The sequence below is a fragment of the Sus scrofa genome, chromosome 2 (genome assembly GCF_054392235.1).
Source record: "Sus scrofa isolate SSC_HxYL_T2T_F1_AM1 chromosome 2, Sscrofa_HxYL_maternal_Yorkshire_Landrace_v2.0, whole genome shotgun sequence".
Lineage (NCBI taxonomy): Eukaryota > Metazoa > Chordata > Mammalia > Artiodactyla > Suidae > Sus > Sus scrofa.
Genome location: NC_139384.1, coordinates 108,601,749 through 108,614,589, shown reverse-complemented (window position 1 = coordinate 108,614,589; position 12,841 = coordinate 108,601,749). Strand labels below are relative to the sequence as shown.

At 35.3% G+C, this 12,841-nt stretch overlaps 1 protein-coding gene across 6 annotated transcripts in view; it reads right to left on the bottom strand.

Moving 5' to 3' along the window:
* Positions 1 to 12,841, bottom strand: part of ADGRV1 (adhesion G protein-coupled receptor V1) — a 536,680-nt gene that overhangs the window by 154,118 nt on the left and 369,721 nt on the right. For all 6 annotated transcript variants that reach the window (XM_085014024.1, XM_021085376.2, XM_085014023.1 and 3 more), the window contains one exon: positions 6,969 to 7,147. In XM_085014024.1, coding sequence (XP_084870150.1) covers positions 6,969 to 7,147 — 179 coding nt within the window. The remainder of the gene's footprint in view (positions 1 to 6,968; positions 7,148 to 12,841) is intronic.

Genomic DNA, 12,841 nt, shown 5'->3' with positions numbered 1-12,841 from the left:
GATTTCAATTTACATGGCTACCTTAATCAAGTATTCATAATATAGTATGTATAGTATGTGTAGTATAATCATAGGATTTATGAAGGGAGCTGAGTCTACCAAGGCTATATATAAGAAGTAGTGTTTTAATTTGAAAATAGATATTTTAAAGAATTGACATATAAGTTGATGCTTAGAGGAAGAACAGGTATTTTGGGGACATGCGAAATGAAAGAAAAGCATTTGAGACATAGAAGACATATTCAAAGGTATAGGCATAAAAGACCATGGGAAATAGAGAGTGATTCAGGGTAACTGGAGATGATGGGTGGGAAGGATGCTAAAAGAAGCTGGTTCAAGAGTTTAGTGTCATAACTGTGGATAACCTAACAATCTATGACCTTGACAGTAATGAAAAGCAACTCCTGGGTTTTACACATCAGAGTGATATAATCATTTCAATACTTCAAAATCTAGTGGATGGACTATAAAAGGAAAAAAAAACAAGAGATAAGAACACAAAAGGCAACCCAAGAGACAGACAGAGATAACACAGCTGACATGAAGAAATGGTGCTGAAAAAAGAGAGGAAGATGAAAATGAGAGTGAATCAGGAAGACATTTATAAGTTAGGGTATAAAATAATTTATGATTAATAAGATGTGAAATGTAAGAAAAAACAGAAAATTCAAGTTCACAGTCTGGGTATCTGGATGAATGGTGGACTTTTGATAGGAAGTGGAGGTCAGAGCACACACTTAAGAGCTTAATCTTAAACCTGCTAAACATAAAATAGCTGCATGTCATTTTGATAAAGATGTTTATTGGATTTCAGAATAAATAACAGAGGTCCCTAAACAAACTCAACTCACAGAGATCTTCTCCAAAAAACACATTACAATAAAACTCTCAAAAATCAAAGGCAAAGAAACTTAAAAGACAGCAAAAAATAAAAATTAAAAAACAAAAAACATAAACAAAAAAACCCCCATGTAACTTAACAAGGGAACCTCCATGATGCCATCCATGAATTTTTCAGCAGAAACATTACACACCAGAAGAGAGTGGGATGATATATTCAAAGCACTAAAAGAAAATCCTACCAACTAACAATATCCTATCTGATATAGCTGTACTTCAGAAATTAAGGAGAAATAAAGATTTTCCCAGACAAACACTAAAGGAATTCTTCACCACTAGCCCTGATTTACAATAAAAACTGAAAGGAATTCTTCAAGGTGAAATGAGCAGATACTAATTAGTCACACGAAAACATATGAAAATTTACAACATACTGGTAAAGGTAAGTACATAGTCAAATTCAAAATATCCTAATATAGTAATTAAGTAGTGTGTTGACCACTTAACTCTAACAAAAGGTTAAAGGACAGAAGCATTAAAAATAACTATAGCTACATTAATTTGTTAATGAATACCCAGTTTAAAAAGAGGTAAATTGTAACCTCAAAAAGAAAACAGGAAGGGTAAAAAATAGTTTTTGTATGGAAATGAAGTTAGGTTTTTATCAACATAAAATAGACTGTTATATCACTAAGGTATTTTATGCAAGCCTTATGGCCCCACAAAGCAAAAACCTACAACAAACACACAAAAGATAAAGAGAAGAGAATCAAAGCATATCATTATGGAAAACCATCCACTCAAAAAGTAAGATAGCAAGAGAGGAAAAAAAGGACAAAGGAACAATAAAATAGCCAAAAAATAATTGATAAGATATATTAGCAAGTCCTTATCAATAATTACTCTAAATGGATTAAATTCTCCAATATAAATGCACAGAATGACTGGATGGATTTTTTAAAAAAGATCCAAATATATGCTACCTACAAGGGACTCACTTGAGCTTATGGACACACGTGGGCTCAAAATGAAGGGAAAAAAAGATATTCCATCAAGAGTCACTACACTAATATCAGACAAATAGACTTTAACTCAAAAGGTATAATAAGAGATAAAGAAGGCCATTATATAATGATAAAGGATCAATTAATCAAGAGGATATAATAACCAAAAATATGTATGTACCTAACATCAGAGCACCCAAATATATTAAGCAAATACCAACCAATCTGAAGGGAGAAATAGACAAGAATACAATAATAGGTGACTTCAACATTCCACTTTCAACAATGGACATATCACCCAGTCAGATAATCAAGAAGGAAATGTTGGCCTTGAACTATTCTTTAGACCAAATGGATCTAACAAACATACAGAGCATGCCATCCAGCAGTAGCAAAATACACATTCTTCTCAAGTGCACACAGAACAGTTTCCGGGATAGATCACATATTACGCTACAAATAAGTCTTAAGAAATTTTAAAAGATTTAAAAAAAAAGAAAAGGTTAAGAAAAAGAAGTAAGTTTAATGGCTCTATTTTTGCTCATTGTAATTATATATTAAAGAGTAAATTCTCATTAAAAGGCCCTAAATGCCTGTTCATAAAAAGAGAGAGACCTCTGTGATTTTGTTCTCCACACAATCCCAGTTATTGTATTGAGGCAAGTCATCAAACTCTTGAATATTCTAAACTTTCTATTTGGTTTCAGAACTGTAGTCATATATTGAATACCCAAATTTCCATGTCTTTAACAAGTAATGCAATTACTGTATTAAAAAGATAATGACCATAAAAAAGATTAAAATCCTAGTAAATACCTTTTTTAATTACAATAGTATGAAACTAGAAGACAGTTACAGGAAGGAAACAGGAAAATTCACAAATATATGGAAAGTGAACAATATACTCCTGAACAATCAGTGGGTCAAAGAAGTAATCAAAAGGGAAATAAAAATATCTTAAACAAAAATGGGACACAATATTCCAAAACTTATGGAATTCAGCAAAAGCAGCTCTAAGATGGAGTTTATAGCTATAAAAGCCACCATTAAGAAATAAGAAAGATTTCAAATAAACAACCTAAGTTCATACCTCAAGGAATTAGAAAAACAACAAACTAAGCGCTAGGTTAGCAGGAGGAAGGAAATAATAAAGATCACAGACTGTTGTGGGAATGTAAATTGTTACAGCCACTACAGAAAACAGCATGGTAATTCTGCAAAAAAAAAAAAAAAAAAAAAAAAAAAAAAATAGAACTGTCATATGATCCAGCAATCCCACTTCCAAGTATATACAAAGGAAATGAAATCAAGACCTTGAAGAGATATTTGCAACCCCATGGTCAGAGCAGCATTATTCACAATAGCCAAGATATGGAACCAACCTAAGGGTCTGTCTATGAGTGAATGGATAAAGAAGATGTGAAATATATATCTCAATATATACAATATAATAATACAATATTATTCAGCCAAAAGAAAGAAGGAAATCCTACCATGAGCAACAATATGGATAGACTCTGGAGGCATTATGCTAAGTGAAAAAATTCAGCCAGAAAAAGAAATCGTACAATCTCGTTTATATGAGGAATCTAAAAAAGCTGAACTCATCAAAAGAGATTAGAATGGTAGTTGCCATGACCTGAGGATGGGGGGTTGTGGGGCGTGTTGGTCAAAAAGTATAAGCTTCTAGTTGTAAGACAAGTAAGTTTTGGAGATACACTATAAGCAAGGTGACTATAGTTAACAATACAGTATTATGTACTTGTAAACTGGTAAGAGAAGAAATCTTAAACTTCTTACCACACATACAGGTAACTGTGTGAGATGATAGAGGAGCTACACTATTGAAGTAATTAGTTCACAATAGATGTGTGTATCAAATCATCATATTGTACACATTAAACAATGCAATTACGCATGTGAACTACATGTCAAAAACGCTGGGTAAACCTTTTTTTTTTTTTTCTTCTTAATTTTTTTTAGGTATGTACCTATGGCATGTGGAAGTTCCCAGGTTAGAGGTTGAATCAGAGCTACAGCTGCCAGTCTACAACACAGCAATGGGGGATCTGAGCCACGTCTGCAACCTACACCGCACCTCACGGCAACGCTGGATCCTTGACCCACTGAGCAAGGGGCAGGGATTGAATTAGCATCCTCATGGTCCCTAGTTGGGTTTGTTAACCACTGAGCCATGAAGGGAACTCCCAAGCTGAGTAAACTTTTTAAATCATTAAAATAAATGCATAATACCTGGCATATAGTAACCAAAGCAAATAAGATTAATAGAATACATTTTAAAAGGAAGAAAAAGAAAAACCAGACAAAATCCCAAAATAAAAGTATATTAAAAAGATGAGTATAGAAAAAATTCTGAAATTGAAAATAAAGGCACACTAGAGAATACCAAGAAGTCAAAAGCTGAATTTGAGTTAGAACAATAATATTCATAACCCCTCCATCATGACTGATCAAGAGAGGAAAAAAAAGGTGAGAGAAGATACAAACAGACAAAATCAAAAATGAAAAAAGATTCATCACTACCAATTTACAAACAAAAAAAATTTGAATAGTTAGAAGGAATGGAAATATTCTTAGAAAAAAAGACAATTTATCAAATTAACACAGAAATAAACACATGTAGAAAATATGAATAGTTCTACATGTTTAAAAGAAAATGAATCTGTAATTAAAAGTCTTATTGCAAAAAAAATTTGAGGCCTAACTGGCTTTCATGTGCGATGTCTTCCAAAATTTTAAGAAACAACACTAAACTTGTAAACTTTTTTAGCTAACAGGGAAAGAGAGATCACTTCCTGTGTTTTTGAAATTACCATAATCTTGGTTCTAAAATTTGACAAAAACACTGTAAAAATAACAACTTGCACATATGAGTGCATTAGAGATCTACTTAGAGAAAATGCTTCACTTAAAAGAAGTTTTATTACTACAAACAACTACTACACAACAGATGTCTTGTTATTTTACAACCACAAGTCCCATCATTACCTCCAGAGAAAAGGCTCATTTTCAAATGATATAGTTATGCAATATTTTACAAAAATAATGTAGTAATTTATTCTTATATTGAGATTAAAGTGATATTAAACATACAGAATTTTTTAAAAAAGGAAATAAATTCATATGATGTGAATGAAGGAGAAAGGTAACCTATATTACTTAGAAAGGTTAGTCATTTTTGGCTTAATAATCCTATAATACTAAATGGGGTAAAGGTTAATATGTTTTACATTTTACTTACTACAGTTGAGCTGGTGATAAAGAACTTTCTTCAAAAGCCTCAGAAAGCAAATATTTTAAGACCCCTTTGGTTTGGACATTGTTGTGTAATACTTTATTTCTCTCTTTAAAAATCCTTTTAGAAGCATCAACAGAGAGTTTCTTCTAATGAACATCGCTTTCATTGGGGCCCATTTTTCAAGCATGGGTGTGTATAAATGTGATGCTAAAATTGCTGCCAAATAACTCTGTCTTGCCATCATGAAAGGGAAGGCTGCTGGCCACCACGACTTGTCTCATGGTTAGTCTGGACTTCATAAGAATGATGCAGAACTTTCTGAAGTTGAATCTGGCAGCTCAAGATTTAAATTCATGCCAGGAATAGTAAAATGTTATAATTGTGAAAAGACACAATCATTTCTTTCCAGATCAGGCTTTTAAAATCTTACATGGACAAAAGCTTTTACTACATTTCAATACTATTGTTGTAACACTATAATCAGGATGAGGGAATCATCCTGAACCTCAATAAAAATACAAATTACTGTATATGGTACTTAATGGGTGTTCGCGTATTACAACAGCTAATCTCTTTGGATCGATTTGATATCTTTGGAATATTAGTCTGCAACTGTCCATGTATGAAATAGATCTGCATAAATCAAAAACAAGTATTTATTAAGTATAAAATGGATGATTATAATTGATGAGGCAATAATGATATTAAAATGATTTCTGCTTATATAGTGCTTTTACTGTCAAAGATCTTCCACATTTGGAATTCCCATAGTGGTGCAGTGGACATAAAGCTGACTAGGAACCATGAGGTTGCGGGTTCGATCCCCGGCCTCGCTCAGTGGGTTAAGGATCTGGCATTGCCGTGAGGTGTGGTGTAGGTCACAGACGTGGCTGTGGCGTAGACCGGCAGCTGTAACTCCGATTAGACCCCTAATCTGGGAACCTCCATATGCCGCAGGTATGGCCTTAAAAAAAGACAAAAAGGCAAAAAAAAAAAAAAGATCTTCCACATTTATTAACCAACTTTTATTTTCACAATAACCTGTGAGATAATTAGATAATATTGTCCCCATAAGATTGTGTTTAAGCTATTTGATTGAAGCTTTAAGATTTAAGATTTAAGCTTTCTTATGTAGAAACGTTACTTTTCTCTGTATATCCTCATTACATGAAGGGGGTGATTAAGTTTTATTATTATAAAGGGTTTTGTGTGTGTGTGGTCAATAAAAGGGGCTGAATGGTCCTCAAAGCTTTAAGATACCACATTTAGCATTAAGGCATGAATATTAGTGTGTGTATAAAGATTTCAAGGTCACTAGTGAACTTTAATCAGAATATATAAGAAGGAGCCAATTTACCTTGTCTCCTTCCCATGAACTTTTGCAGACACCTTACATCCACTCTGATATAATCTTTTGGTATTGAAGGATCTTAGGATCAATGGTGCCTACCACAGCCCTCACCCTGCCCCCAAATATCAGACTCATTAGACAATGCGCCACACAACGTTTTTCATTGATTCTATTCTTTACCAAAATTTTCATAGTTCCCAGATTTCACTAAGCATTTTTGTTTGTCTCAATCTAACAAACTAAATTATTACAAAGTATAAATTACTATGAACTGTTTGATACATCAACTCACCAGAGAAATTGCGTCTATCTAAGGAATCAGAGGGGCAATAGTTTCTTATTTAAATAGATAATTAGAGGAAGTAGAAAGTTAGATGGTGTGGCAGGAAAGCAAAGGTCTTCACAGTACTCCTTTAATCAGACCCCTTAGTCACCTGCTTCTACCACCTACCAGAAGAGCTGCTTGGGTACAGAAAGGCTGAGGAGGCAGGGTGCTCCGAGTGGATATACTTACAGGTCACCGTGGATGAGTCCATAGATCTGGGGCATGCTCTGATGATAGATTCCTCTCAAAATGATAATGAGGAGAATTACCACAAAAGCTGGAAGTCCCCAACTCAGAAAGAAAAACAGCAGATATCGCCTTTCTGTATGTTCATCATTCATCACCAGCACGTACCAGAAATTCACAGACTAAAGAAAGAAAGAGAGCAACAAAATGAACAGGCTCTGACCTAATAGAACAGAACACACACTTATCTGGCTTAAGCAGAAGTTACTGACCAATAAAGGGCCAGGATTCATTCAATAATTATAATTTGTTTGTTTTTGCTTTTTAGGGCTGCACCTGTGGCACATGAAAGTACCCAGGCTAGGGGTCAAATTGGGGCTGCAGCTGTCGGCCTAGCCACAGCCACAGCAACACCAGATCCAAGCTTCATCTGCGACCTACACCACAGCTCATGGCAACACTGGATCCTTAACCTACTGAACAAGACCAGGGATCCAACCTGCATCCTCATGGATACTAGTGGGGTTCATTACTGCTGAGCCACAACAGGGACTCCCAATAATTATAGTTTTTATTTGATTTTTCAGTTAGTTCACACATTCATTCTTTCATAACTCAAGATTAAGTCACTTTTCCAGTTTCATAAAATTAGAAAGTGGTGTCACCAGGATTAGAACTCAGTTTCTGACTCCCTAGTGCTGGGTTCCAACACATCTCTTTAACCCTCATCATTGCAAACACACCTGTGTGAGGCCTTGTATTGGTACCCCATACAAACAAGGAATAAGACACAGTCTTTGCCCATGAGGATACCACCATGAAATGCTGATTTGCGTGTTCCTTGTACATCTGCAAATTGAGGTCAACAGCCACACGTTCCAAATACATAATGTTAGACTCAATCAGTGTACTTATTCCACTGCAATTTGCTACAATACACTTAAAATAAAGTACCTACATAGAAAAGAAGGTTATGGTTACCAAAGGGGGAAGGGAGGAAGCAACAAATTAAGAATTTGGGATTAACAGATACATATTACTATATACAAAATAGATAAACAAGTTCCTACAGTATAGCAGAGGGAACTATACTCAATATCCTTGATAAACCATAACAGAAAGAATATGAAAAGAATATGAAGCACTATGTTGTATACATGAAACTAACATGACACTGTAAATCATTATACTTCAATAAAAATAAAAAAATAAAATAAAAAGTCTGGAAATATTTGGAAATTCTTTCCTTTTTAGAAACTCGCTGTGTTTTTTCTTATTTATAAAGTAGCTCTTTTTAGGATAATACATTTGGAATGAAGTAGATGAGTTAGACCCCATCCAATGTGTATGCGTCGTCTCTTTTCTATCTGAAAATGACCTGAGAGTCTCAGCATCAATTGCTTTGTGATAGTATCTCAGTTGTGATATCAGACTGATTTTTTTTAGTGTCATTCTCTTTTTAGCTTATGGTCACTATCAGCATGCTTGTGCAAGATACCCGGCTGGCAATGGAGTACATGGTGATGTTAGAGACGTGGGAGTTCCTGTTGTGGCTCAGGGGGTGAAGGACCCAACATGGTGTCTTGTGAGGATATGGGTTTGATTCCTGGCCTTGCTTGAAAGTTTAAGGATCTGGTGTTTCTGCAAGCTGCCACACATGTGGCAGATGTGGCTCAGAAGTAGTGCTGATGTAGATGTGGTATAGGCAGCAGCTGCAGTTCCAATTTGACCCCTAGCCCAGGAACTTCCATATGCCACAGGTACAGCTGTTAAAAAACAAACAAACAATACAAAAACACAACACCTTTTAAAAGTGCACCCGAAAAATCAATTACCTGGGAATACACCTGACCAAGGAGGTAAAAAAGACTTATATGCTGAAAACTATAAAACATTAATCAAGGAAATTAAAGAAGAAATGGAAAGCTGTACTCCTGGGTTGGAAAAATTAATATTGTAAAAATGGCCATACTACCCAAAGCAGTCTACAGATTCCATGCAATCCCTATCAAATTACCCATGACATTTTTCACAGAACTAGAACAAACAATCCAAACATTTATATGGAACCACAAAAGATCCGGAATTGCCAAAGCAATCCTGAGGAACAAAAGCCAAGCAGGAGGCATAATTCTCCCAGACTTCAGGCAATATTACAAAGCCAGAGTCATCAAGACAGTGTGGTACTGGTATCAAAACAGACATACAGACCAATGGAACAGAATAGAGAACTCAGAAATAAACCCGGACACCTATGGCCAATTAATCTTTGACAAAGGAGGCAAGAACATAAAATGGGAAAAAGACAAGTCTTTTCAGCAAGTATTGCTGGGAAACCTGGACAGCTGCATGCAAATCAATGAAACGGGAACGCCATGCACAAAAATACTCAAAATGGCCGAAAGACTTAAATATAAGACAAGACACCATCAAACTCCTGGAACAGGACATAGGTAGAGCATTCTCTGACATCAACCTTATGAATTTTTTCTCAAGTCAGTCTCCCAAAGCAACAGAAATAAAAGCAAATATAAACCAATGGGACCTCATCAAACTGACAAGCTTTTGCACAGCAAAGGAAACCAAAAAGAAAACAAAAAGACAATAGTTTCAAATGATGCAACTGACAAGGGCTTAATCTCTAAAATATACAAACAACTTATACAACTCAACAACAAAAAAGCCAACAACCCAATGGAAAAATGGGCAAAAGACATGAATAGACAATTCTCCAAGGAAGATATATAGATGGCCAACAAGCACATGAAAAAATACTCAACATCCCTGATTATTAGAGCAATGCAAATCAAAACTACCATGAGGTACCATCACCTCACACCAGTCAGAATGGCCATCATTAATAAGCCCACAAAGAACAAATGCTGGAGGGGATGTGGAGAAAAGGGAACCCTTCTGCAGTCTTGGTGGGAATGTAAGCTGGTACAACAACTATGGAGAACAGTACGGAGGTACATTAGAAAACTATACATAGAACTCCCATATGACCCAGCAACCCCACTCTTGGGCATATATCCGGACAAAACTTTCTTTAGAAAGGACACATGCACCCACATGTTCATTGCATCACTATTCACAACAGCCAAAACATGGAAACAACCTAAATGTCCATTGACAGATGATTGGATTAGGAAGATGTGGTATATACACAGAGTGGAATACTACTCAGCCATAAAAAGAACAAAATAATGCCATTTGCAGCAACATGGATCAAATAGAGACTCTCATAGTAAGTGAAGTGAGAAAGACAAATACCGTATGATACCACTTATATCTGGCATCTAATGTACTGTACAAATGACACTTTCCACAGAAAAGAAAATCATGGACTTGGAGAATAGACTTGTTGTTGCCAAGAGGGAGGGGGAGGGAGTGGGATGGATTGGGAGCTTGGGGTTGATAGATGCAGACTATTGCCTTTGGAATGGATTAGCAATGAGATCCTGCTGTGTGGCACTGGGAACTATGTGCACTCACTTATGATGGAGCATGATAATGTGAGAAAATAGAATGTAAACATGTATGTGTAACTGGGTCACCATGCTGTACAGTAGAAAAAAAATGTATTGGGGAAATAACAATTTTAAAAAATTAATAAAAGGAGAAATAAAAAGCATAGAAAAAACAAATAAAGAAAAAACACACATCGATAAAAGCTCAGAGACAGAGAAATATAGATATTTTCTGTTCAGGGTTTCTCAAACTGGATTAAAGCACAGCCCTGTTTCAAAGGAAAAATTCTTTGGGTTTTCAGCATTGACTTAAAATTCTATTATGGTAATAGTTAAATACATACATTTAGAAAACCAAGACAAAGACTAATTATCAATTTAGTATAACATACTATTTTGCTAAAACCAAATTTATAACATTAATTTAATATAAAATATAACAAGTGCTCAGTTTTATATACCACTTGTAGACTAGATTCTTTGATCTTCAATATAGTGGACCATCATTGGAGTCCTTATTATTACTACTATTTTATTATTTTATTTTTATTAATCAATTTTTAATTGAATATGGTTGATTTACAATGTGTTAATTTCAGGTGTACTTATTATACCTTTTATTTTCCTTAATTTGTTTTGATTTACTCTCAGTCATAATTGTCTGTGATTGCCCTGTAAATGTGTCTTTGAAGAAACACAGACTGATTGATACTCAAATCTAACTTCCCTGGAAACAACTTCAGGATAATGAGCAAACAGCCCTATGCTCCAGACTTTTAAACAAGTTTTACTTATTGAGGGCTTATCATCTGGTGGGGCTAGACATTGTTCCAGGCAATGGCAATATAGTTGTTACAACAGCCTCAGTCTCAGTTCCCAGTGGGAGATACAGACAAGTAAATAGAACATGACTGCATAGAGAAAAATGTTCTGGGACGGGGGTAGGTTTTACAGCCATTTTTCTTTCTCAATTTACATTCTCTTCTCTTTCTTTTTTTTTTCTTTTATCTTTTTAGGGCTGCACCTGCAGCATATAATATAGAAGTTCCGAGGCTAGGTTCTGAATCAGAGCTGCAGCTGCCAGTCTACAGCACAGCCACAGCAATGTGGGATCCAAGCCGCATCTATGACCTACATCACAGCTCACGGCAAAAACTGGATCCTTAACCCACTGAGCAAGGCCAGAGACAGGTAATAGTCGGGTTCATTACCATTAAGCCACAATGGGAACTTCAACTCTCTCCTTTTTATTCATTCACTTGACAAATATTTGTTAAATGCGTACTGAATTTCACAGGCCAGTCCAGGCATTGAGGAAATAGCAGTAACAGAGACACTAGAGGCATTGACCTTCCTGAGTCTTCGTTTACAAACAAATGGGAAAGAAATTATTAAGGAAAATACTTATACCATACTTTCTGTCATTTCTTACCTTATAAAAATAAACATATAAAAGCGTATAGAGAATGAGGGCGATGAAGGGACTTTATATGGACAGAAGGAACCGGACGCCTGGAAATGTTGTTATTGGTCCCAAATCACACTTATCCACTAGATAATCTCTCTTTTCCATTTCCTCTGGTAAAAAGAGTCTGAGCATAGATGAATTATATATGTACACTTTTATACATTAGTGGACTAACTCTGAGCACAGGACAACAACTCCAGAGCCTCAGTTTCTTCACATGTACAACAAAGTTAATATATGATTACGTGAGACACTGCATACAAAGTGCTAAGCACACAGTCACCACTGGAAAATATTACCACCTCCTTTAAACCTCCTTTTAGGCTATCAGTGTGAAAGACAAAAGATAAGTAGTTTAAAACCAAAAGCAAGCTGTGAAACAATGGGAACTCTTCTATGTGAAAAACAATGTGCCCAACGTTCTTGGGAAGGCCTTCAGATCATACTGAGGCTTCCAAGTACTGGACCAAATCAGCCTTGAGGGATTAGTATTGATTGGCCTAAGCCAGGACTGGATAAAAACATTTAGCTACTTTAAGATTTTTGTCTCTGAATTTTATTTCCTGTCAGTACTCCATATCTTTATGCACATCTGCTTATACCTGCAATTATGGAGCATGTTTTGAGTTGTTGTGTATGTAAATTTGTTCTAACTACTTTTAAAAATTATTTGGTCCAAGAAGAGTTTTTTCTTCCCTTCTATAATTATTATAGAGACATGACCCAAAAGAGTGGGCCTGTATCAAGAGTCTCATGCTGGGGTGATCAATGCTGCCTTTTTTAGAGAATGAAAATTCATGCAAAGTAAGGATGACTAACCCATCTCTAAAATAAAATACTGATTATTTATTTTAAATAGATGTTTGTATGTACCCATGTAACATGGTAACTCAATAGTGCAGTCAGGGGAAGGATCAGGAAGAAGAGTATAGATTGAT